Below are 22,979 nucleotides of genomic sequence, written 5' to 3' on the forward strand. Positions count from 1 at the left end.
ACTGGCATATTGAAGAATGTTTTGTGAACACAGGAAGGCAGTGGCACATTTATAGTGGGTATAGGGTGTACAGCCAGGGGCGTCTTAGGAGAGGAGAGGGCCCATGTGCAGACTCCAGGTGGGCCCCCTCCTCTCCATGGTGCTGCAGGCTCCGGCATTGAGCTGGAGTCTACTGCGCATGTGCGGCGGCCATTTTGGAAGGGATTTTCTTCGGCGATGGCTGTGGCTGCAGCATCCAACGCTGGACTCTGGAGAGGTGAGTATTAAAATATGTGTGCGGTGTGGGGTTCCCCCTGGACCAAGAGGCCCGTGTGCACCGCACACAATGCACCCATGATAGAAACGCCAATGTGTACAGCACTCAGAGCAGGGGTACATTTAGTATCCCGATGGACAGAATGTCGGCAATCATGCGACCGACGGCGTAATCCTGACACCACTCGGGAGACCGACGCTGGAATGCCAAATGGACACACCATGCCAAGCAGTGCCCCCCCCCCCCCCCCCCCTCTCTAATCCTCCTGCCAGTGGCACCATCTTTTGTGCTTTGTCTTTGGAAAGATGGCACCAGTATAGCAGAGAGCAGAGCCTCAGGCACAGTGTCTTTGCTATCTTCTGTGCAAGTGCCATTCTTTCAAAGACATCATTGGAACTATAGCAAAGTCAGCAGAAGGTATAGTTAGGGAGGGTTGAGTATGATATCCTGATGGAGGGGACGCCGGCAGACAGAAAACCGACAGCGGTATCTCAACCATCAGAATCCCGGCAGTTCACTGGAAAGTACTCTAACCCTCCCCTACCCTAACCCTAACCCTCCCTTGTGAGTGCCTAAACCTAACCCTCCCTTCCCAGCTCCCTAACCCTAACCCTCCCTTCCCCGCTGCCTAAACCTAACCCTCCCCGCTTGGTGCCTAACCCTAACCTCCCCTTCTAAGTGCATAAAGTTAACCGTTCCTCCCAGGTACCTAACCATACCTTTCCTGTCCCTGCACCCTAAACCTAACCCCCCTTCTAACCTAACTCCCACCGCGGCAGGATGCAAGCGCATCCCGCTGGAAGAATGATCGGAATTCAAACTGTTGGTATTTTGATGCCGGGATCCCAGGGCTTATGGCGTCCTTCCAGATTTCCGACGTTGCTATGTCTGCATTCGGATTATTAACTGCATCCCATTAGGGAGATGCTGCATGGGGCAGACGGTGGCTCTGCATGGGGCAGAGGGTGGCTCTGCATGGGGAGGAGCATGGCCCTGCATGGAAAGTGGGCCATACACATTTTACACAGGCCTCTCTCCTGTTAAAATACCTCTGTGGTACAGACATAAAAATGAACATCATTACGAGTATGGTACATGTCATTACAACAGTTGTCTGTGTCTGTTTTTTAATTTTTTAATTCCCCCATCTTTAGTTAAAAATTGATTCATAAGTGGAGACTGCAGGGCATTGTTTAAATGTATGGAGGTCCCTAATTCAATTTGTGTACAGATACAGCAATACATGTATAATATCCATAAATAACAGTTTAAATACTGCAGTGATGGCAAAAAGCCAATAAATATTTGTTATACTTATATGAAAGGCGCTAAGTCATTATATTAAGCGATATCTGTGTTGTCCAGTGTACAAAGAAAAAGCATTTACCTTTAGTAGCACAGGGTGAAGAAATACGGGATCGGTATGATTTACCTACAATCAAAATCCCGACGGTCAAAATACTGACAACAATTGACCGATGGTCAAAATACCAACAAGGTCAAAATACTGACATGGGCAAAATACAGACATTTAAAATGTCGACATGGTACAACTACAGACATTTAAAATGTTGACAGGTCAAAAAGTCGACACAATTTATTATTATTATTACTTTTTAAATGGTGTGTATGTCAACATAGGTCGACATGGACACCGTATAAGTGTAACGCGTCCCCTCGCATGGCTTGCTGTGCTCGCGTTGCTTCAGGCACAGTGCCTCGCTGCACTCGGCACACTATTATATTCCCGCTCCCCAGGTCCAATGGTATGGTAAAGTATGAACAAGTCGGTTTCAATTAAAAAAATCCTGAAAAACTCATGTTGATTTTTTGACCCGTTGACATTTTACATGTTGGTATTTTGACGGCGTCAATATTTTTCATGTCGGTAGTTTGACCATGTCGGTATTTTGACCTTGCAGGTATTTTGACCATGTCGGTATTTTGACCTTGCAGGTATTTTGACCGTCTGGATTTTGATTGTAGGTAAACTGACTGCATCTCATATTGCTTAGTTCTATTGCATCACATTGTGTAGCTGCCATTATATTGTGTTACTGCTGTGTGCTGAATGTGATCTCTTGTGACCTCTTGTGGACTCTATGATGTACTGCAATAAGATTTCATTTTTTGAAAAGCAGTAGTTAGTTCCTCAAACACTTCTCTATTGCTCATTCTGGAAAACAATTATGGGTACTTGCTACATATTGATTTGTTTAACAAGTTTATCACCCTTCACCGTGTTTGTCTTGTCGCTCTTAAGGTACAAAGTACATGAGTACTGTAAACAAAGGCTTATTTACTGTACTCCTAAGAAGAGCTTAAACAATAACAGATATCACACTCTATTTCCTTATACTATATGTCTACGCCTATAACATGCCTAAAACAATCAATAGAGAACAGAAAATATATATACACTGTAGTAGGTCAGTTATGTAGTGGGTGAATGACTCACGGTTTTGTAAGTTGCAGGTAAAATTTCCTTCAGGGCAATTATCCATTGTGCTTACTTCTTTGGCATAGCTAAAACAGAGTAAACAAGTGTCACCTTCACATATGATGTGATAGTGTAATATAAAATCTAATAGTCAGTCTTCATACTAATATTTTGCTGTCAATAATTATTCCAGGTATCTCTATTTGCAAAACAATTTGGGGAATTCAGTATGCTATCTAAAGGGGATATTTAAAAAAACGTGGAGAGAGATAAAGTGGATACCAACCAATCAGCTCATGTTATTTTTTAAACACATCCTACAAAATGACAGAAGCTAACTGTCTGGTACTTTATCTCTCTACACTACACTACCTCTCTCCAAGTTTTGCTCAATCTCCCCCAACACATATACTGTATAGGGGGATACTGTATATCAAACCTTCGGAAGAAAGATAAAGTTGGGAAGTTGCCCATAGTAACTAAACAGCTTCTGTCATTTTGTAAGACTGCGCTAGATAAATGATAGCTAGTCGTTATCTCTTGAAGGTTTGATACGGGTTGGGTTCGGGTGATCGGCGGCTAGGACACCGGCAATCCTCATACCGACGCCGGGATCGTGGCTGTTATATGGCAGGCGAGGGCGCGAGCGCAACGATGCCCCTTGCGGGCTCGCTGCGCTCGTTATAGGCTATATTCCCACTCTATGGGTGTCGTGAACACCCACGAATGGGAATAGTCCATGTTGGTCGGCATGCCTACCAGCGGGCTGTACAGGCTTCGGGGATCCTGGCGTCGGTGTTGTGACCGGCGGTCAGGGCCACATAACTGCGTCATCTTTGATACATCTCCCCAAATATGCCTTATTCAGGTTTGCACATAAATGCAAGTTGCAGCTTTTTACTAGCACTTTTTTTAAAATGTACATCATTTCATGTCGTGCATCGTTTTCCACACACAGCTGTGTCTGACAAGTGTGACGGGACGGGGAATGGAGAGAGCATGTAGACATGGCAAGGGGGTGTTTACAGAATGTGTTACTGTATGGGTGTGAACTTGATGCTAACTGCAGCCAAAATGGACACCAAAAATATTCAATCTAATCTGCCCTTATGGACTTTACTTGTAGGTGCGGAAACGCAAATTGATGATGATGCAGGGCTGCTACTGAATGGATGAAAATGGCTAAAACACATTTTATAATGCAACAGAATGAAACTGCAGCAACTGTATTTTAAAAGACACTATAAGGGGCTTATTCCCCAACGAGTGATAAAACTCATTGTAAATGAAAAAAAAAACAATTGTGAATGATAAATAGTGCACCAGCCAATCAGGCTGTCATGTGTTCAGCACCTAACTATCATGTGTTGGAAAAAAGACACTTAAGAGCTGATTGGCTGGAGCACATTTTATCATACACAATAAGTTTTATCACTCGTTGATAAATGGGCCCCTTATTTACTTTTCAAAAACTTATATTTTAGATACAGATTAGTTTCTCTGCACATTGGTGTACTGTATATGGAACGCCCATCATCCGGCCAATAGCCGATTATCACTGCTTACCATGAGGGGACTTACTATACACCTTGTTGCCCTAATATTAGGAGCTCAGGAACCTCGCCTTTGCAGGATATTGTGGATGTTTTACCTCAGTCCAGCTACCGTGGCCATAACTAGGAGTGTGCGAGCAGTGAAAGCGCTGTTATGGGGCTGCCGGCTACAGACATCTGCCGCTGACGTCAGGCGTCACCCTTGTACAGGATGAAGCTATGATCTCACCACAGTCCCTGCACACCTCCAGGGTAACTAATACACAGGATATCTTGCCAATGACATATACCTTGGATTTGGATCTCTATTGTGGGAAATACAATATATCCATCTTACCACTCTACCAATCCGGTTAAAGTCCTATTTATATCCAGATAGGAGGAAATAGTCCCCTCGTATGGAGACTATTACAGGTGGATTCAATTATGTCAGATACTGTATTTTCCTGTATTTTTAATAGTTATGTGCCCTATTTTTATTTGTTGCTTGCAGTCATTATATTTTATTGTTAAATTAATATATTAAACATATTGGGAGTCATTCCGAGTTGTTCGCTCGCTAGCTGCTTTTAGCAGCATTGCACACGCTAGGCCGCCGCCCTCTGGGAGTGTATCTTAGCATAGCAGAATTGCGAACGAAAGATTAGCAGAATTGCGAATAGAAATTTCTTAGCAGTTTCTGAGTAGCTCCAATCACAGATTGCGATCAGCTCAGGCCAATTCGTTCCTGGTTTGACGTCACAAACACGCCCTGTGTTCGGCCAGCCACTCCCCCGTTTCTACAGACACTCCCGCGTTTTATCCTGGCACGCCTGCATTTTTCCGCACACTCCCATAAAACGGCCAGTTTCCGCCCAGAAACACCCACTTCCTGTCAATCACACTCCGATCACTTCAACGATGAAAAATCTTTGTGCAGACGTGAGTAAATCTACTAAGTTTTGAACTAAATTACTAACCGCATGCGCACTGCGTACCATGCGCATGCGCATTTTTGCCTTAATCGCTCCGATGCGAAAATCGGCAACGAGCGAACAACTCGGAATGACCCCCATTGTACTGTATATTTATAGCTTCTGGGAGTTTAGATCTATTGGTTCAGTGATATATAAGCACAGACACCTGTTCCATTTTTTTGTCCACATTTTGGCAGTTAGCAGGGCTCCCAGGTTGTCAGCTGCGGGGTGATATCACTAGACAGCATACATATAAAAGTGCACCTGCTTTTGGTTTTCTGCATAGGTCTCCTTATTTCAGATACTGTAAGGCACTTGGGTACTTTTAGCACTTTGCCATACTTTCAGTCATATTCCTGGCACATCTGACAAATGAGTAATCTCACAAATGCATCCACAAATCAATAATAATCCAGGCAGTACATTGGTGGTCATTCCGAGTTGTTCGCTCGCTGCCGATTTTCGCAGTGCAGCGATCAAGTGAAAAAATGGCAAAAATGCGCATGCGCATGGTACACAGCGCACATGCGCTAAGTACTTTCACACGAAACTTTGTAGATTTACACAAGCTCGAGCAACGTTTTTTCATCGCTCGAGTGATCATAGTGTGATTGACAGGAAATGGGTGTTTCTGGGCGGAAACTGGCCGTTTTCAGGGAGTGTGCTAAAAAACGCAGGCGTGCCAGGTAAAAACACAGGAGTGTCTGGAGAAATGGGGGAGTGGCTGGCCGAACGCAGGGCGTGTTTGTGACGTCAAACCAGGAACTAAACGGACTGAGGTGATCGCAATCTAGGAGTAGGTCTGGAGCTACTCAGAAACTGCAGGGAATTATTTATTAGCAGTTCTGCTAATCTTTCGTTCGCTATTCTGCTAAGCTAAGATACACTCCCAGAGGGCAGCGGCCTAGCGTGTGCAATGCTGCTAAAAGTAGCTAGCGAGCGAACAACTCGGAATGAGGGCCATTGGCCGCTATATAGAAGCATGTGTGGTACATCAGGCAGGGACAGAGCAGAGACTGTTGCTGGGGGGGGGGGGGGGGGGGGGCAGGTGAGGCTGCGGTTTCCACTGAGCAGCAGGCACATCATGACGGTCCTTTGCATTGATCCTCACTTTAGATGTAAGACCTCTGGGTTCATTTATGTGCTGTATATTACAATGGACCCTCTACTGAAAATTATAAGACTAGTAAGAGTTCAACATTTTGAAGACCCTGTAAAGGTTGTGTGCTTTTCTACATGTCATGGGAATCTAAAGTGGCTGCTAAGTGGGTAGGTTATATCTTATAGTACACAAGTTTTCCTAATGAACACTGAATTACCAACATCAGAAACCACCACGTGTACTTTAAGTAATGTTACCAGGACTTATTGTTCATACAGATACTATTGATACTATCACAATAAATGTCACCTTTTGAAGGACGTCTCAGTGACAGATACGGGCAGGTCAGGAACTGGTCTATTTCTTAATATGAACGATCTTGTTGGAAATTTCTTATTTTTTGTTTTCTTCATATGATCATTATTCATTTCTCCATATAAATCATTTTCAACCATGGGTCCTTGAAATTCAAAAAAATCAGAATTCCCTGAGTCCCTGTGTTCTCTGTTACCCAGTAATATATCATTGTAATCTCCAGAGTTTCCACTTGGTCTCTCCGGGTCAACCTGTTTGAGTTGCATGGAAACAGCGTCACCCGTTTGTCCTGATGGCCAGCAATTCACTGATGGGCTGATGAGCGTGGTGTTGGATTCCTGTGAAAGGCTGTGAGATGTTTTTGCAACCATTGTAATATTGTCCTCATTTTTTAATAACATGCTTGCACCTGTTACTTCTGCAGAAGAATGCTCAGGAGGCAAGCGTTCCATCTCCAGAAATTCCTGTATCTTCCTGAGAATACGCTTCCTATGCCCAGTAAGTGATATTCCCATTTCTTGCAGCCTCTCATGATTTAATTGGGCACAATCTGAAACAGTTTTGTAGCCTAATGTTTGAAAGAGTGAGCGATAAGTTTCTAAATTAATATCAGCAAGCATCTGTCCGATGGGATGTTCTGTTTGGCTGTAAGAGGTCATTATGACATCCTGAAACTTGTATAAAGCATCATTGCGAAAACAGACCAATCCAGAGATGTTTCATATGAGTCACCATTATTGGACCTGCAAAAACAGAAGACGTTGGTCAGTCACTGTAGGTAAAGTTCTGATAAGTGAAACATTTTTACTAAAAATGAAAAAAGCATAGTGGAAAACAGTAGCACTGTGATTACAGAAGAGCAGAGGGAAACAGTAGAACTCTGATTACAGAAGAGCAGTGGGAAACAGTAGGACTATGACTACAGAAGAGCAGTGGGAAACAGTAGCAGTGTGATTACAGAAGAGCAGTGAGAAACAGTAGCACTATGACTACAGAAGAGCAGTGGGAAACAGTAGGACTATGACTACAGAAGAGCAGAGGGAAACAGTAACACTGTGACTACAGAAGAGCAGAGGGAAACAGTAGCGCTGTGATGACAGAAGAGCAGTGGGAAACAGTAGGACTATGACTACAGAAGAGCAGTGGGAAACAGTAGCACTGTGATTACAGAAGAGCAGTGAGAAACAGTAGCACTATGACTACAGAAGAGCAGTGGGAAGCAGTAGCACTGTGATTACAGAAGAGCAGTGGGAAACAGTAGCACTGTGATTACAGAAGAGCAGAGGGAAACAGTAGCACTATGACTACAGAAGAGTAGTGGGAAATAGTAGCACTGTGATTACAGAAGAGCAGTGGGAAACAGTAGCACTGTGATTACAGAAGAGCAGAGGGAAACAGTAGCACTGTGATTACAGAGGAGTAGTGGGAAACAGTAGCACGGTGATTACAGAGGAGTAGTGGGAAATAGTAGCACTGTGATTACAGAGGAGTAGTGGGAAATAGTAGCACTGTGATAATGGAAGCGAAGAGGGAAACAGTAGCACTGTGATTACAGAAGAATAGTGGGAAACAGTAGCAGTATGATTACAGAAGAATAGTGGGAAACAGTAGCAGTATGATTACAGAAGAATAGTGGGAAACAGTAGCAGTATGATTACAGAATAGCAGTGGGAAACAGTATCAGTATGATTACAGAAGGATAGTGGGAAACAGTAGCACTGTGATTACAGAAGAGCAGTTGGAAACAGTAGCAGTATTATTATAGAGGAGTAGTTGGAAATAGTAGCACTGTTATTACGGAAGTGTAGTGGGAAACAATTGCACTGTGATTACAGAAGAGCAGTGGGAAACAATTGCACTGTGATTACAGAAGTGTAGTGGGAAACAGCAGAACTGTGAATACAGAAGAGTAATGGGAAACAACTGCACTGTGATTACAGAAGAGCAGTGGGAAACAGTAGCACTGTGATTACAGAAGAGCAGTGGGAAATAGTAGCACTGTGATTACAGAGGAGTAGTGGGAAATAGTAGCACTGTGATAACGGAAGTGTAGAGGGAAACCGTAGCGCTGTGATTACGAAAGAGCAGTGGGAAACAGTAGCACTGTGATTACAGAGGAGTAGTGGGAAATAGTAGCACTGTGATTACAGAGGAGTAGTGGGAAATAGTAGCACTGTGATTACAGAGGAGTAGTGGGAAATAGTAGCACTGTGATAACGGAAGTGTAGAGGGAAACCGTAGCGCTGTGATTACGAAAGAGCAGTGGGAAACAGTAGCACTGTGATTACAGAAGAGCAGTGGGAAACAGTAGCACTGTGATTACAGAGGAGTAGTGGGAAATAGTAGCACTGTGATTACAGAGGAGTAGTGGGAAATAGTAGCACTGTGATTACAGAGGAGTAGTGGGAAATAGTAGCACTGTGATAATGGAAGTGTAGAGGGAAACAGTAGCACTGTGATTACAGAAGAATAGTGGGAAACAGTAGCAGTATGATTACAGAAGAATAGTGGGAAACAGTAGCAGTATGATTACAGAAGAATAGTGGGAAATAGTAGCAGTATGATTACAGAATAGCAGTGGGAAACAGTATCAGTATGATTACAGAAGAATAGTGGGAAACAGTAGCAGTATGATTACAGAATAGCAGTGGGAAACAGTAGCAGTATTATTATAGAGGAGTAGTTGGAAATAGTAGCACTGTTATTACGGAAGTGTAGTGGGAAACAATTGCACTGTGATTACAGAAGAGCAGTGGGAAACAATTGCACTGTGATTACAGAAGTGTAGTGGGAAACAGCAGAACTGTGATTACAGAAGAGTAATGGGAAACAGTTGCACTGTGATTGCAGAAGAGCAGTGGGAAACAGTAGCACTGTGATTACAGAAGAGCAGTGGGAAACTGTAGCACTGTGATTACAGAAAAGCAATGGGAAACAGTAGCACTGTGATTACAGAAGAGCAGTGGGAAATAGTAGCATTGTGATTACAGAAGAGCAGTGGGAAACAGTAGCACTGTGATTACAGAAGAGCAGTGGGAAAAAGTAGCACTGTGATTACAGAAGAGTAGTGGGAAACAGTAGCACTGTGATTACAGAAGAGCAGTGGGAAACTGTAGCACTGTGATTACAGAAAAGCAATGGGAAACAGTAGCACTGTGATTACAGAAGAGCAGTGGGAAATAGTAGCATTGTGATTACAGAAGAGCAGTGGGAAACAGTAGCACTGTGACTACAGAAGAGCAGTGGGAAACAGTAGCACTGTGATTACAGAAGAGCAGTAGGAAACAGTAGCACTGTGATTACAGAGGAGTAGTGGGAAATAGTAGCACTGTGATAACGGAAGTGCAGTGGGAAATAGTAGCACTGTGATAACGGAAGTGCAGTGGGAAACAGTAGCACTGTGATTACAGAAGAGTAGTGGGAAACAATTGCACTGTGACTACAGAAGAGCAGTGGGAAACAGTAGCACTGTGATTACAGAAGAGCAGAGGGAAACAGTAGCACTGTGATTACAGAAGAGCAGTGGGAAACAGTAGCACTGTGACTACAGAAGAGCAGTGGGAAACAGTAGCACTGTAATTGCAGAAGAGCAGAGGGAAACAGTAGCACTGTGATTACAGAAGAGCAGAGGGAAACAGTAGCACTGTGATTACAGAAGAGCAGAGGGAAACAGTAGCACTGTGATTACAGAAGAGTAGTGGGAAACAGTAGCACTGTGATTACAGAAGAGCAGAGGGAAACAGTAGCACTGTGATTACAGAAGAGCAGAGGGAAACAGTAGCACTGTGACTACAGAAGAGCAGAGAGAAACAGTAGCACTGTGATTACAGAAGAGCAGTGGGAAACAGTAGCACTGTGACTACAGAAGAGCAGTGGGAAACAGTAGCACTGTGATTACAGAAAAGCAGTGGGAAATAGTAGCATTGTGATTACAGAGAAGCAGTGGGAAACAGTAGCACTGTGATTACAGAAGAGCAGTGGGAAATAGTAGCATTGTGATTACAGAAGAGCAGTGGGAAACAGTAGCACTGTGACTACAGAAGAGCAGTGGGAAACAGTAGCACTGTGATTACAGAAGAGCAGTAGGAAACAGTAGCACTGTGATTACAGAGGAGTAGTGGGAAATAGTAGCACTGTGATAACGGAAGTGCAGTGGGAAACAGTAGCACTGTGATTACAGAAGAGTAGTGGGAAACAATTGCACTGTGACTACAGAAGAGCAGTGGGAAACAGTAGCACTGTGATTACAGAAGAGCAGAGGGAAACAGTAGCACTGTGATTACAGAAGAGCAGTGGGAAACAGTAGCACTGTGACTACAGAAGAGCAGTGGGAAACAGTAGCACTGTAATTGCAGAAGAGCAGAGGGAAACAGTAGCACTGTGATTACAGAAGAGCAGAGGGAAACAGTAGCACTGTGATTACAGAAGAGCAGAGGGAAACAGTAGCACTGTGATTACAGAAGAGTAGTGGGAAACAGTAGCACTGTGATTACAGAAGAGCAGAGGGAAACAGTAGCACTGTGACTACAGAAGAGCAGAGAGAAACAGTAGCACTGTGATTACAGAAGAGCAGTGGGAAACAGTAGCACTGTGACTACAGAAGAGCAGTGGGAAACAGTAGCACTGTGATTACAGAAAAGCAGTGGGAAACAGTAGCACTGTGATTACAGAAAAGCAGTGGGAAACAGTAGCACTGTGACTACAGAAGAGCAGAGAGAAACAGTAGCACTGTGATTACAGAAGAGCAGTGGGAAACAGTAGCACTGTGATTACAGAAGAGCAGTAGGAAACAGTAGCACTGTGACTACAGAAGAGCAGAGAGAAACAGTAGCACTGTGACTACAGAAGAGCAGAGAGAAACAGTAGCACTGTGATTACAGAAGAGCAGAGGGAAACAGTAGCACTGTGACTACAGAAGAGCAGTGGGAAACAGTAGCACTGTGATTACAGAAGAGCAGTAGGAAACAGTAGCACTGTGATTACAGAAGAGCAAAGGGAAACAGTAGCACTGTGATTACAGAAGAGCAAAGGGAAACAGTAGCACTGTGACTACAGAAGAGCAGAGAGAAACAGTAGCACTGTGATTACAGAAGAGCAGTGGGAAACAGTAGCACTGTGACTACAGAAGAGCAGTGGGAAACAGTAGCACTGTGATTACAGAAGAGCAGAGAGAAACAGTAGCACTGTGATTACAGAAGAGCAGTAGGAAACAGTAGCACTGTGACTACAGAAGAGCAGTGGGAAACAGTAGCACTGTGACTACAGAAGAGCAGAGAGAAACAGTAGCACTGTGATTACAGAAGAGCAGTAGGAAACAGTAGCACTGTGATTACAGAAGAGCAGAGGGAAACAGTAGCACTGTGATTACAGAAGAGCAGAGGGAAACAGTAACACTGTGACTACAGAAGAGCAGAGAGAAACAGTAGCACTGTGATTACAGAAGAGCAGTGGGAAACAGTAGCACTGTGACTACAGAAGAGCAGTGGGAAACAGTAGAACTGTGATTACAGAAAAGCAGTGGGAAACAGTAGCACTGTGACTACAGAAGAGCAGAGAGAAACAGTAGCACTGTGATTACAGAAGAGCAGAGGGAAACAGTAGCACTGTGATTACAGAAGAGCAGAGGGAAACAGTAGCACTGTGACTACAGAAGAGCAGTGGGAAACAGTAGCACTGTGATTACAGAAGAGTAGTGGGAAACAGTAGCACTGTGATTACAGAAGAGCAGTGGGAAACAGTAGCACTGTGACTACAGAAGAGCAGTGGGAAACAGTAGAACTGTGATTACAGAAAAGCAGTGGGAAACAGTAGCACTGTGACTACAGAAGAGCAGAGAGAAACAGTAGCACTGTGATTACAGAAGAGCAGAGGGAAACAGTAGCACTGTGATTACAGAAGAGCAGAGGGAAACAGTAGCACTGTGACTACAGAAGAGCAGTGGGAAACAGTAGCACTGTGATTACAGAAGAGTAGTGGGAAACAGTAGCACTGTGATTACAGAAGAGCAGTAGGAAACAGTAGCACTGTGACTACAGAAGAGCAGAGAGAAACAGTAGCACTGTGACTACAGAAGAGCAGTGGGAAACAGTAGCACTGTGACTACAGAAGAGCAGTGGGAAACAGTAGCACTGTGACTACAGAAGAGCAGTTGGAAACAGTAGCACTGTGACTACAGAAGAGCAGTGGGAAACAGTAGCACTGTGATTACAGAAAAGAAGAGTAGGAGGAAATAGTAGAACTACACCATTGTGACTGGAAAGTATAAATCATGTTCTAATATAATTAATGTATAATGTAAGTTTTATTAACCATTTAACTGACTATTATTTTTCCCTCTCTCTCTGTCCCTGGTCTCTCTCTCTCTCCCTCCTATGTCTCCCTCCCTCCCTGCCCCTGGACTCTCTAACCCATGTCTGCCTCTCTCTCTCCCTCATGTCTCCTTCTCTCTGCCCCTAGTCTTTCTCTCTTTGTTTCCCTATCACTCTTCCCCTGATCTCTGTGTGTCTCTCTCCCCATGTCACCTTCTCTCTCTCTCTCATGACTCCCTCTTTCTGTGTGTCTCCCTCTCTCACATGTCTCCCTCTCTCTCTGCCTTTGGTCTCTCTGTTTCTCTCTCTCGCACTCCCATGTATTCCTCTCTCTCTGTCCCTGGTTCTCTCTCTACCATGACTCCCTCCCTCTCTCTTTCCCATGTCCCACTCTCTCTGTCCTGGTCTTTGTCTCTGTCTCTCTCTCTCTCTCTCTCTCTCTCTCTCTCTCTCTCTCTCTCTCTTTCTTACTCTCTCTCCCATGTCTGTCTCCCTCTCTGCCACTGGTCTCTCTCTCTCTCTCTCTCTCTCTCTCTCTCTCTCTCTTTCTTACTCACTCTCCCATGTCTCCCTCCCTCTCTGCCACTGGTCCCTCTCTCTCTCTCTCTCTCTCTCTCTCTCTCTCTCTCTTTCCTCCCCACATGTAACCCTCTCTCTCTGCCATTGGTCTCTCTATATCTCTCTGTCCCTGGTCTCTCTTTCACAGTTACTCAAAAAGAGATATTATGTCCCTCCCAACTCGACCACACCCATTTTTCAGGAGTGTGCCCTGGGCGCTAAAGACCCTAGTTATGCCTCTGGCTATGAAATAGGGAATGAAATGGGATCTGAGAGCTTTCAATTTCAGTATTTTTAAATATAAATTAAAATATGTTACCTGAAATTTCCAACTCCCAAGTGGGTAGGCTAGAATCTCAGTACATTATAGGACATTGTATTATGTACTGTGGTATATGATTTTGTTTTATCATTGTTATCTTTTTCAGTTTCATGCTCTATTTGAGAGCACAACATTTACTATGTCAAATAAATAAGCTTAGCTTCCAACCCTAAAAGCCACCAATGTACAGTAATTAAAATGTAAGCCTGTAAAAGATACTGACCAAGGGGTTAAGGGACCAAGATCCTCACTTGATGCATGAAGTGTTTGTTTGTCAAATTGTTGACAGAGAACATAAGAATTTTTTTTGTGGTTGATAACATAGATCTAGTAATGGTGGCCTATAAATATTCATGGCAGCAATGTGGAAAACTAATGAACAGCTTGGAGCTTTTCCTTATTAAGGTGTCCAATTAAAGTCTCTAACATCACTACAAAAGCTTTTACAATGCTAAATGTACTGCTTACCACCTGGTTTGAACTTTCCGCAAGCAATGACCTCTTCTACATCAACTTCATTACGTAATCTAAAACAACAGCAAGTTAAACATCAGAAAAAATCAGGTAGCTTATTATCATCAAATAGAATTAAGGGTAAAAACAAATCTACAATTTAAACAATAAAGTATAGTTTAAACATGTCTGCAAATAGCAATTTCTGAATACTGTCTTGTTTACAGAGATTAACATTTGCTTTATATCCATACAAGTTTACAGTAGCTCCATCCACAAGTAGAGCCCTGGTTAAGCGCTGCCACTGGGCTATTATGAACGTTATCATCAATACTTTTTAGATTGTGTCAGTGCACTATCAGGTAAGAGGGTCCTGCTCAGTGGCGTAACTAGAAATTTTTCTCCCCCAAGCCAAAAAATTCTTCCCCCCCCCCCCCCCCCTTCATGCTCCATAATTGGGAGCAAGAAAGGGATAAATATGCGTGCGCGACAAAAAAGGGGCGTGGTTTCGTTGGAATGGGCGTGGTTTCGCATAAAGGGGCGTGGCATTGCAGGAAAAGACTACCTTATACCCCAGTTTTGCAACCTGCACGCCCAGACGTTGGCCACCACAGGAAAAAAATAATAATCCTGATTCATGCCCCTTACATTATTTGTCATTTTTCCTCCTTATAGTAATGCCCAGTATACATTATGCCACATACTGCAATGGCCCTTAGACATTATGCCGCACACAATAATGCACATGACACAATATGCACACACTGTAATGCCCCCGACACATTATGCCACACAACGTAATGCCTGTGACACATTATGCCACACACCGTAATGCCTGTGACACATTATGACAGGAATCGCAATGCCCGTTATACATTATGCTACACACTGCAATGCCCCTGATACATTATAGCACATACAATGTCTGTGACACATTATGACACACACCGCAATGTCCGTGATACATTATGCCACACACTGCAATGACCCCGAGGCATTATACCACATATCACAATGCCCGCGATATAGTATACCATACACCGTAATGCCTGTGACACATTATGACACACACCGCAATGTCCGTGATACGTTATGCCACACACCGTAATGCCCATTACACATTAAGTCCTACAGTAAGGCTTCTAATTACTTTTCAATTACCTGCTCGTTGTCAGGGGTTTCATGCACTGGGTGTCATGCTCGTTGCCAGGGGTTTCATGCTCTTGGTTCCATGCACGGTGCCAAGGGTTTTCATGCTCAGGGTGTCATGCTCGTTGCCAGGGGTTTCATGCACTGGGTGTCATGCTCGTTGCCAGGGGTTTCATGCACTGGGTGTCATGCTCGTTGCCAGGTGTTTCATGCACTGGGTGTCATGCTCGTTGCTAGGAGGTAGTCCTTGTTGCTAGGGCTGTGCTCCCAGTGCCACATATGTCCCCAGTGCCAGATATTCCCCCACGGTGCCAGGTACTCACATGCCCCAGTGCCAAATATAGCCCCCCCCCATGTGCCAGGTACACATATACCCCCCCAGTGCCACATATGCCCCCAGTGCCAGATATTCCCCCCCAGTGCCACATATGCCCCCAGTGCCAGATATGCCCCCAGTGCCATATATGCCCCCCCAGTGCCATATATGCCCCCAGTGCCAGATATTCCCCCCCAGTGCCATATATGCCCCCAGTGCCAGATATTCCCCCCGTGCCATATATGCCCCCAGTGCCAGATATTCCCCCCCAGTGCCATATATGCCCCCAGTGCCAGATATTCCCCCCCAGTGCCACATATGCCCCCCAGTGCCACATATGCCCATAGTGCCATATATTCCCCCCCAGTGCCAAATATGCCCCCAGTGCCACATATGCCCCAGTGCCAGATATTCCCCCCCAGTGCCATATATGCCCCCAGTGCCAGATATCCCCCCCGTGCCATATATGCCCCCAGTGCCAGATATTCCCCCCCAGTGCCATATATGCCCCCAGTGCCAGATATTCCCCCCCAGTGCCATATATGCCCCAGTGCCAGATATTCCCCCCAGTGCCAGATATTCCCCCCCCAGTGCCATATATGCCCCAGTCCCAGATATCCCCCCCCCCCGCTTTTTGGAGGGACACGGAGGGCACAGCTCACCTCTCCTGTGTCCCTCCTGCTGCATCATCTCCGGCGGCCGCGGGTCTAATAGGGGGAAGTGCCGGTTCGTGAGCCAATTAGTGCTCACGGACGGCACTTTCCCCTATTAGACCCGCGGCCGCCGGAGATGATGCAGCAGGAGGGACACAGGGAGGCGCGCTGTGCCCTCTGTGTCCCTCCAAAAAGCGGCGGAGGGAAGGAGACTGCAGACTGACATGCGGACGCTCATCCGCATGTCAGTCTGCTGTAAATCAGTGGCGCCCCCGCAGCCCCTCGCCCCCAAGCCACCGCGAGGGCTGCGGGGGCAGTAGTTACGCCACTGGTCCTGCTTACAAACCTACAATGTATGGGGTATGTGTACTACAGCTTCTGAAAATGATAAGTGGAGGTGTTTCCCACAGCAACCAATCAGATTTTAGCTATCAGTTCTTTATTGCATTCTAGAAAATTATATATAGAATCTTATTGGTTGCTATTGGCAACACCTCTATTTGTTTTAGAAGCTTAAGTAAATCTACTCCTATAAGAGAATAGACTTGTAATGCATTAGTAAAAATGTCTGCCCAATGCATAGGTGCAGGCCAGTCAGATTGCAATGGGGAAAACACTTAACTACAGCCAGGCTTGGAGGAGAGGGGGGGGGGGGGTGGCTGCATGTAAATCTGCTAATGTATCTACAAAAAAAATGATCTCTAGTGTCTGACTCCTCTGTTCCTGCACAGCGCTACAGCGTTACCTGGAAATGCAAGGAGTGTTCAGTAGTGGCTGGCGGCAGTGCCAGCCACTACTCGGTACCAATGTGTTACACCCCTGGCAACAAGCATTCACCCCTTGCAACGAGCATGACACCCAGAGCATATGAAACCCCTGGCAATGTGCATGGAATCCCTGGCAATGAACATTCACCCCTGGCAATGAGCATGACACCCAGAGCATATGAAACCCCTGGCAATGAGCATGCAACCCCTGCCAATGAGCATTTACCCCTGTCAATAAGCATGACAACCCTGGCAATGAGCATGACACCCAGAGCATGGAACCCCTGACAATGAGCATTCACCTCTGGCAACAAACATGACACCCCTGCAAACGAGCAGGACACCCAGAACTTGAAACACCCCTGGCAACAAGCATGACACCCAGAACATGAAACACCCCTGGCAACAAGCATGAAACCCAGAGCATATGAAACTCCTAGCAATGAGCATGGATCCCCTGGCAACAAACATGACACACAGAGCATTCACCCCTGGCAACAAGCATGGAACCCAGCGCATGAAACAGCTGGCAATGAGAATTTCTTCCTGGCAATGAGCATGACACCCAGAGCATATGAAACCCCTGGCAATGAGTATGAAATCCCAGGCAATGAGCATGGAACCCAGAGTATGAAAGCCCTAGCATTGACCATGGAACCTAGAGCATGAATCCTCTACCAACGAGCAGGTAATTTAAAAGTCATTTGAAGCTTAATGTGGGGCATAATTAATGTAACAAATATCTCTGAAATTCTATTACCAGATAGGTTCAAGTATTTTTACAGGTATTAGACAATGTGCTGGGGGGATCACCCCCCTTTCTGTTTGCTGTGACCCCTCCCCTTTTTTAGCACCTGATAAGTATCTCCAGAGTGAATGAGCTTCTACCACTGTTTGTTTGCATGTGTGTGAAGACATTGAATGGGAGCAGCATTTGGAAGTCATGCTGGTCCTTGTAGTGGTAATGGGAGAAAAAAGTCACTAAGTAGTAGATTGCGTAACCCTTCTAAAGAGGGCAAGTGGACAAGTTTCCAGGGCCATCTTAACATATAGGCACACTAGGCAGCTGCCCAGGGCCCCACTATTCTTGGAGCCTTCATGAAGGGGCGGGCTAGGCCTCTCTATCTGCCGCCCAGCCTGCAGTCAGACACTGAATGGCTGTCAGCATGCTGACTGGTGCATGGATTAAGCTATCCACCAATCAGAGTGCTGATAGCCATCCAGCATGTTGAGAGACGGTGTGGGACTGCAGGAGGGGAAAGATATACATTTTTATTAATTTATTGATTCCCATGAATGCACAGGACCTACAATGCTGTTAAGACATTCATACAGGGCTGTAACTAGGTGTGTGGGGAGTGTGCTCTGCACATAGCATTGCAGGGTAGGGGGCGCTGTTGGCAGCACTTGTCAATTATGAATTATCTAATTACTTTCATTTGCAGCTTCCCCCCTTTTTTTTGAAGCCCAGCATCTCCTGACCACCAAAGTGGCAACCATTTACACTGAAAAACTAGGTTGATCTTGCTGTGTAAATGATTGCCACTTTAAAAAAAAACTGCCAAACCTTACCAAATCTCTCACTTTTTGAAACTCTCACTCTATTACATTTGGCCCATAGACTTTAGAGTCTGCAAAAATGTCATTATTAATTGATAAACATGTCTTTTCTGAAGGTGATGAATGCAATTAGAATGTTAGAGGTTCACATTACCACCTCACCTGCCAGCATGAGCCTGCTATTACACCAGTTCTTGTGTTTGATATATATTTGTCCGGCTTTTTGCCATCCGGGAAAAACCGGAGGGAAGGTTACAGCCCTAAGGGAATCCTTTTTTATTACTGAGGAATATGCTGGGTGGGAGTATGGCTGCCTTGATGGACTAATCCTAAGGATGATGCAATATCGAGGAAACACCTTCCAGTGACGTCCGGTAACAATTTATTGTTCTACAGTGAATGCATTTATTGGAGGTTGTCCTAGCCAATAACTCTTGCATTTGCACACCAAGCTACAGATGTGGACATACAGTCTAGACATTTGTGGGTGTCCAACTATTTTAATGCAGTTTCATTTTATAACATATATTGGTGTCTCACTTATATTTATGGAATAAACAGTGTTTTCATTTTATTCTGCTAAGCAAACAGTCCTACGAATATAATTCTTTACAGCCAGAGCTGGTTTATTTATTTAATTTTCCCTTTACCACATAAGGTCATTATTTATAGAATAACTGATAATCAACACATTTCAATTTTAGAAAATGGATAGATTAACTAATAATACAGACAAATGCAGAATAAAATATGTATGTATATATATATATATATATATATATATATATATTGTAAAAGATACATCAGTTGTAATGTCAACTTATTGCCTGGAGGCAGGTATGCTGAAAGTATGTTCTAAAAGTGACAGCGGGTGACATGGCAATACAGTATTGCATACATTGATTTTACAATTCACCATGGTGCACCATGTCTAAGAATTACATGAATTTGTAATACAGTATGTTCTGCCAAATGTCTGATTGGTTTAGCTGTTAATAAGCTCATTATTTGTTTTAATAAGTAATTTGTTACAATAAACTTTGTTCCACCTTCATATACCCTCCTGAAGCATATACGTATGGATGACATTAGTTTTTTGTTTACACTAATTAAATCTTTTATTTTTTTATACATTCTGTGGGGAAAATTCAGACCTAATCGTAGATGTGCTAAATTTAGCACATCTAGCATCATATTTTCTGACATGCGGGGGACACCCAGCACAGGGCTAGTCTGCTCAGCATGTGAGGCCCTACCCCCACCCGCACAAGTGCGAAAAGCTCTGCACGGCGACAATGCTTTCGCACCCGCCAAGTAGATCCCTGCCTGTGCAGCCTAGCTACGCTGGCAGACAGCTAACCGCCACATTCTGGGTTGCTGCAGCTCTGTGTGACGTTATGCAGCCCACCCCAGCAACGGTCCGGGCACGCTTGCATTGTCTGGACCGTGCCTTCTCAAGAGTGTTCTAACGCCATTGGCATGACCCCTCCTGCCTGTGCAGCCTAACTGCACTGGCAGACAGCTACCCGTCACGTTCTGGGTCACAGCAGCTGCAAGTGACGTCACGCAGTCACTGCGGCCCGCCCCAGCAATGGTCCGGACACGCCTGCATTGTTCGGACCGCGCCCCCAATGGCGTTCTAATGCCATTGGCACGCACCCTCCCGCCCAGTGACCGCCTCTGCTTGCGAAAGCATCTCACTGGATGCGCACGTGCAGTTTCCCCTCTATGTGAGCGCTCAAAGGGCTTAAGGCTGCGATCGCTGCCGTTGCAGCGATTGGGTCTGAAATAGGCCCAGTATTCATATAGTGCATAGAAAATAGTAGAGATGTGCGGCTGGCACTTTTCGTGTTTTGGTTTTGCTTTTAATTCTACTTTCATGTTTTGGTTTTGGCTTGGTTTTGCCAAAACCACCATTTCAAATTTTGGTTTTGGTTTTGGATCTGGATGATTTTTGAAAGAATTTGGGGGTGATTTTGATCCTACGGTATTATTAACTTCAATAACATTCATTTTCACTCATTTCCAGTCTATTCTGAACACCTCACACCTCACAATATTGTTTTTAGGCCAAATGGTTGCACCGAGATGGCTGTATGACTAAGCTAAACGACACAAGTGTGCGGCACAAACACCTGGCCCATCTAGGAGTGGCATTGCAGTGTCAGACAGGAGGGCAGATATAAAAAAAAGGCCCCAAACAGCACATCATGCAAAGAAGAAAAAGAGGTGCACCAAGGCTGCTGTATGACTAAGCTAAGTGACACAAACAATTGGCCCATCTAGGAGTGGCACTGCAGTGGCAGACAGGAGGGCAGATATCCAAAAAAAAGGCCCAAAACAGCATCTCATGCAAAGATGTAGAAGAAGTGCAATGAGGTAGCTGTATGACTAAGCCAAGCGACACAAACAATTGGCCCATCTAGGAGTGGCACTGCAGTTGCAGACAGGAGGGCAGATATCCCAAAAAAAGGTACCAAACAGCACATGATGCAAAGAAGAAAAATAGGTGCACCGAGGTTGCTGTATGACTAAGCTAGGCGACACAACCACCTGGCCCATCTAGTAGTGTCACGCAGTGGCTGAATGTCGAAAGTGGGCCGCAATTGTTCGGTCCACTGACAGCATCTTCTGCACACCTCTGTCATTTTGAAAAAAATCTGCAATTGGTGGATTTATACGGCATTACCCCAGGACTAATACAGCAGTACCCCTGGACTCATACGGCAGTGTCAGACAGGATGGCACTTTTCAAAAACTAGGCCCCAAACAGCACCTCATGCAAAGATGTCGAAGAGGTGCAATGAGGTAGCTGTATCACTAAGCCATGCGACACAAACAATTCCCACTGGAATTATACGTCCAAATCACTGGAATTATACGTCCAACTCACTGGTATTAAATGGCAAAATCACTGGAATTATACGTCCAAATCACTGGAATTATACTGCAAAATCACTGGAATTATACGTCAAAATCACTGGAATTATAAATCCAAATTAGTGGAATTATACTGCAAAATCACTGGAATTATACTGCAAAATCACAGGAATTATACGTCCAAATCACTGGAATTAAATGGCAAAATCACTGGAATTATACGTCCAAATCACTGGATTTAAATGGCAAAATCACTGGAATTATACATCCAAATCTCTGGAATTAAATGGCAAAATCACTGGAATTATACGTCCAAATCACTGATATTAAATGGCAAAAACACTAGAATTATAATGCAAAATCACTGGAATTATATGTCCAAATTGCTGGAATTAAATGGCTAAATGGAGGTTGAGGGCTTCCATCGTCATGTGAAGCTGAACCACTAGTCATGAACATAGGCCAGGGCCTTAGCCGTTCCTTGCCACTCCGTGTCTTAAATGGCATATTGGCAAGTTTATGTTTCTCCTCAGACCATTTCAAATTCTTTTTTTGGGACTTTTTACTGAACTTTGGCTTTTTGGATTTTACATGCCCTCTACTATCACATTGGGCATCGGCCTTGGCAGACGACGTTGATGGCATTTCATCGTCTATGCCATGGCTAGTGGCAGCAGCTTCAGCACTAGAAGGAAGTGGTTCTTGATATTTCCCTATTTTATCCTCCAAATTTTTGTTCTCCATTTTTTTTCCGGCACAGGAGCACTGGACATATGGCAGTAGAGGACACCACTGTGACTGCCTGGTCACTGGAATGACTGATGGCTGATGCACAGGACACTACCACTGGTCTGATGCAGGAAAAAACAGCAACACTGTAAGGGACTTTTTATTATTATTATACTGCAGCACTGGTCATATGGCAGCAGAGTATATCACTGTGACTGCCGGGTCATTGGAATGACTGATGGCTGATGCACAGGACACTACCACTGGACTGATGCAGCACAATACACCCCACTGAACTGATGCAGCACAACACAGCAGCAGTGGACATATGGCAGCAAGAGGACACAACCACTGTGACTGCCTGGTCACTGGAATGACTGATGGCTGATGCACAGGACACTACCACTGGACTGATGCAGCACAATACACCACCACTGAACTGATGCAGCACAACACAGCAGCAATGGACATATGGCAGCAAGAGGTCACAACCACTATGACTGCCTGGTCACTGGAATTACTGATGGCTGATGCTCAGGACACTACCACTGGACTGATGCAGCACAATACACCACCACTAGACTTATGCAGCACAATACACCCCCACTGAACTGATGTAGCACAACACAGCAGCAGTGGACATATGGCAGCAAGAGGACACA

The 22,979-nt window shown here is 44.7% G+C and overlaps 1 protein-coding gene across 3 annotated transcripts in view; it reads right to left on the reverse strand.

Moving 5' to 3' along the window:
* ARAP2 (ArfGAP with RhoGAP domain, ankyrin repeat and PH domain 2) overlaps window positions 1–22,979 on the reverse strand; it is a 575,623-nt gene that overhangs the window by 528,066 nt on the left and 24,578 nt on the right. For all 3 annotated transcript variants that reach the window (XM_063922313.1, XM_063922304.1, XM_063922322.1), the window contains exons 2-4: window positions 14,279–14,337; window positions 6,617–7,365; window positions 2,715–2,782 (exon numbers count right to left, since the gene is read on the reverse strand). In XM_063922313.1, the coding sequence (XP_063778383.1) occupies window positions 2,715–2,782; window positions 6,617–7,281 (733 nt within the window). In that variant the 5' untranslated portion in view covers window positions 7,282–7,365; window positions 14,279–14,337. The remainder of the gene's footprint in view (window positions 1–2,714; window positions 2,783–6,616; window positions 7,366–14,278; window positions 14,338–22,979) is intronic.

Source organism: Pseudophryne corroboree, chromosome 1 (assembly GCF_028390025.1).
Source record: "Pseudophryne corroboree isolate aPseCor3 chromosome 1, aPseCor3.hap2, whole genome shotgun sequence".
Taxonomy (NCBI): domain Eukaryota; kingdom Metazoa; phylum Chordata; class Amphibia; order Anura; family Myobatrachidae; genus Pseudophryne; species Pseudophryne corroboree.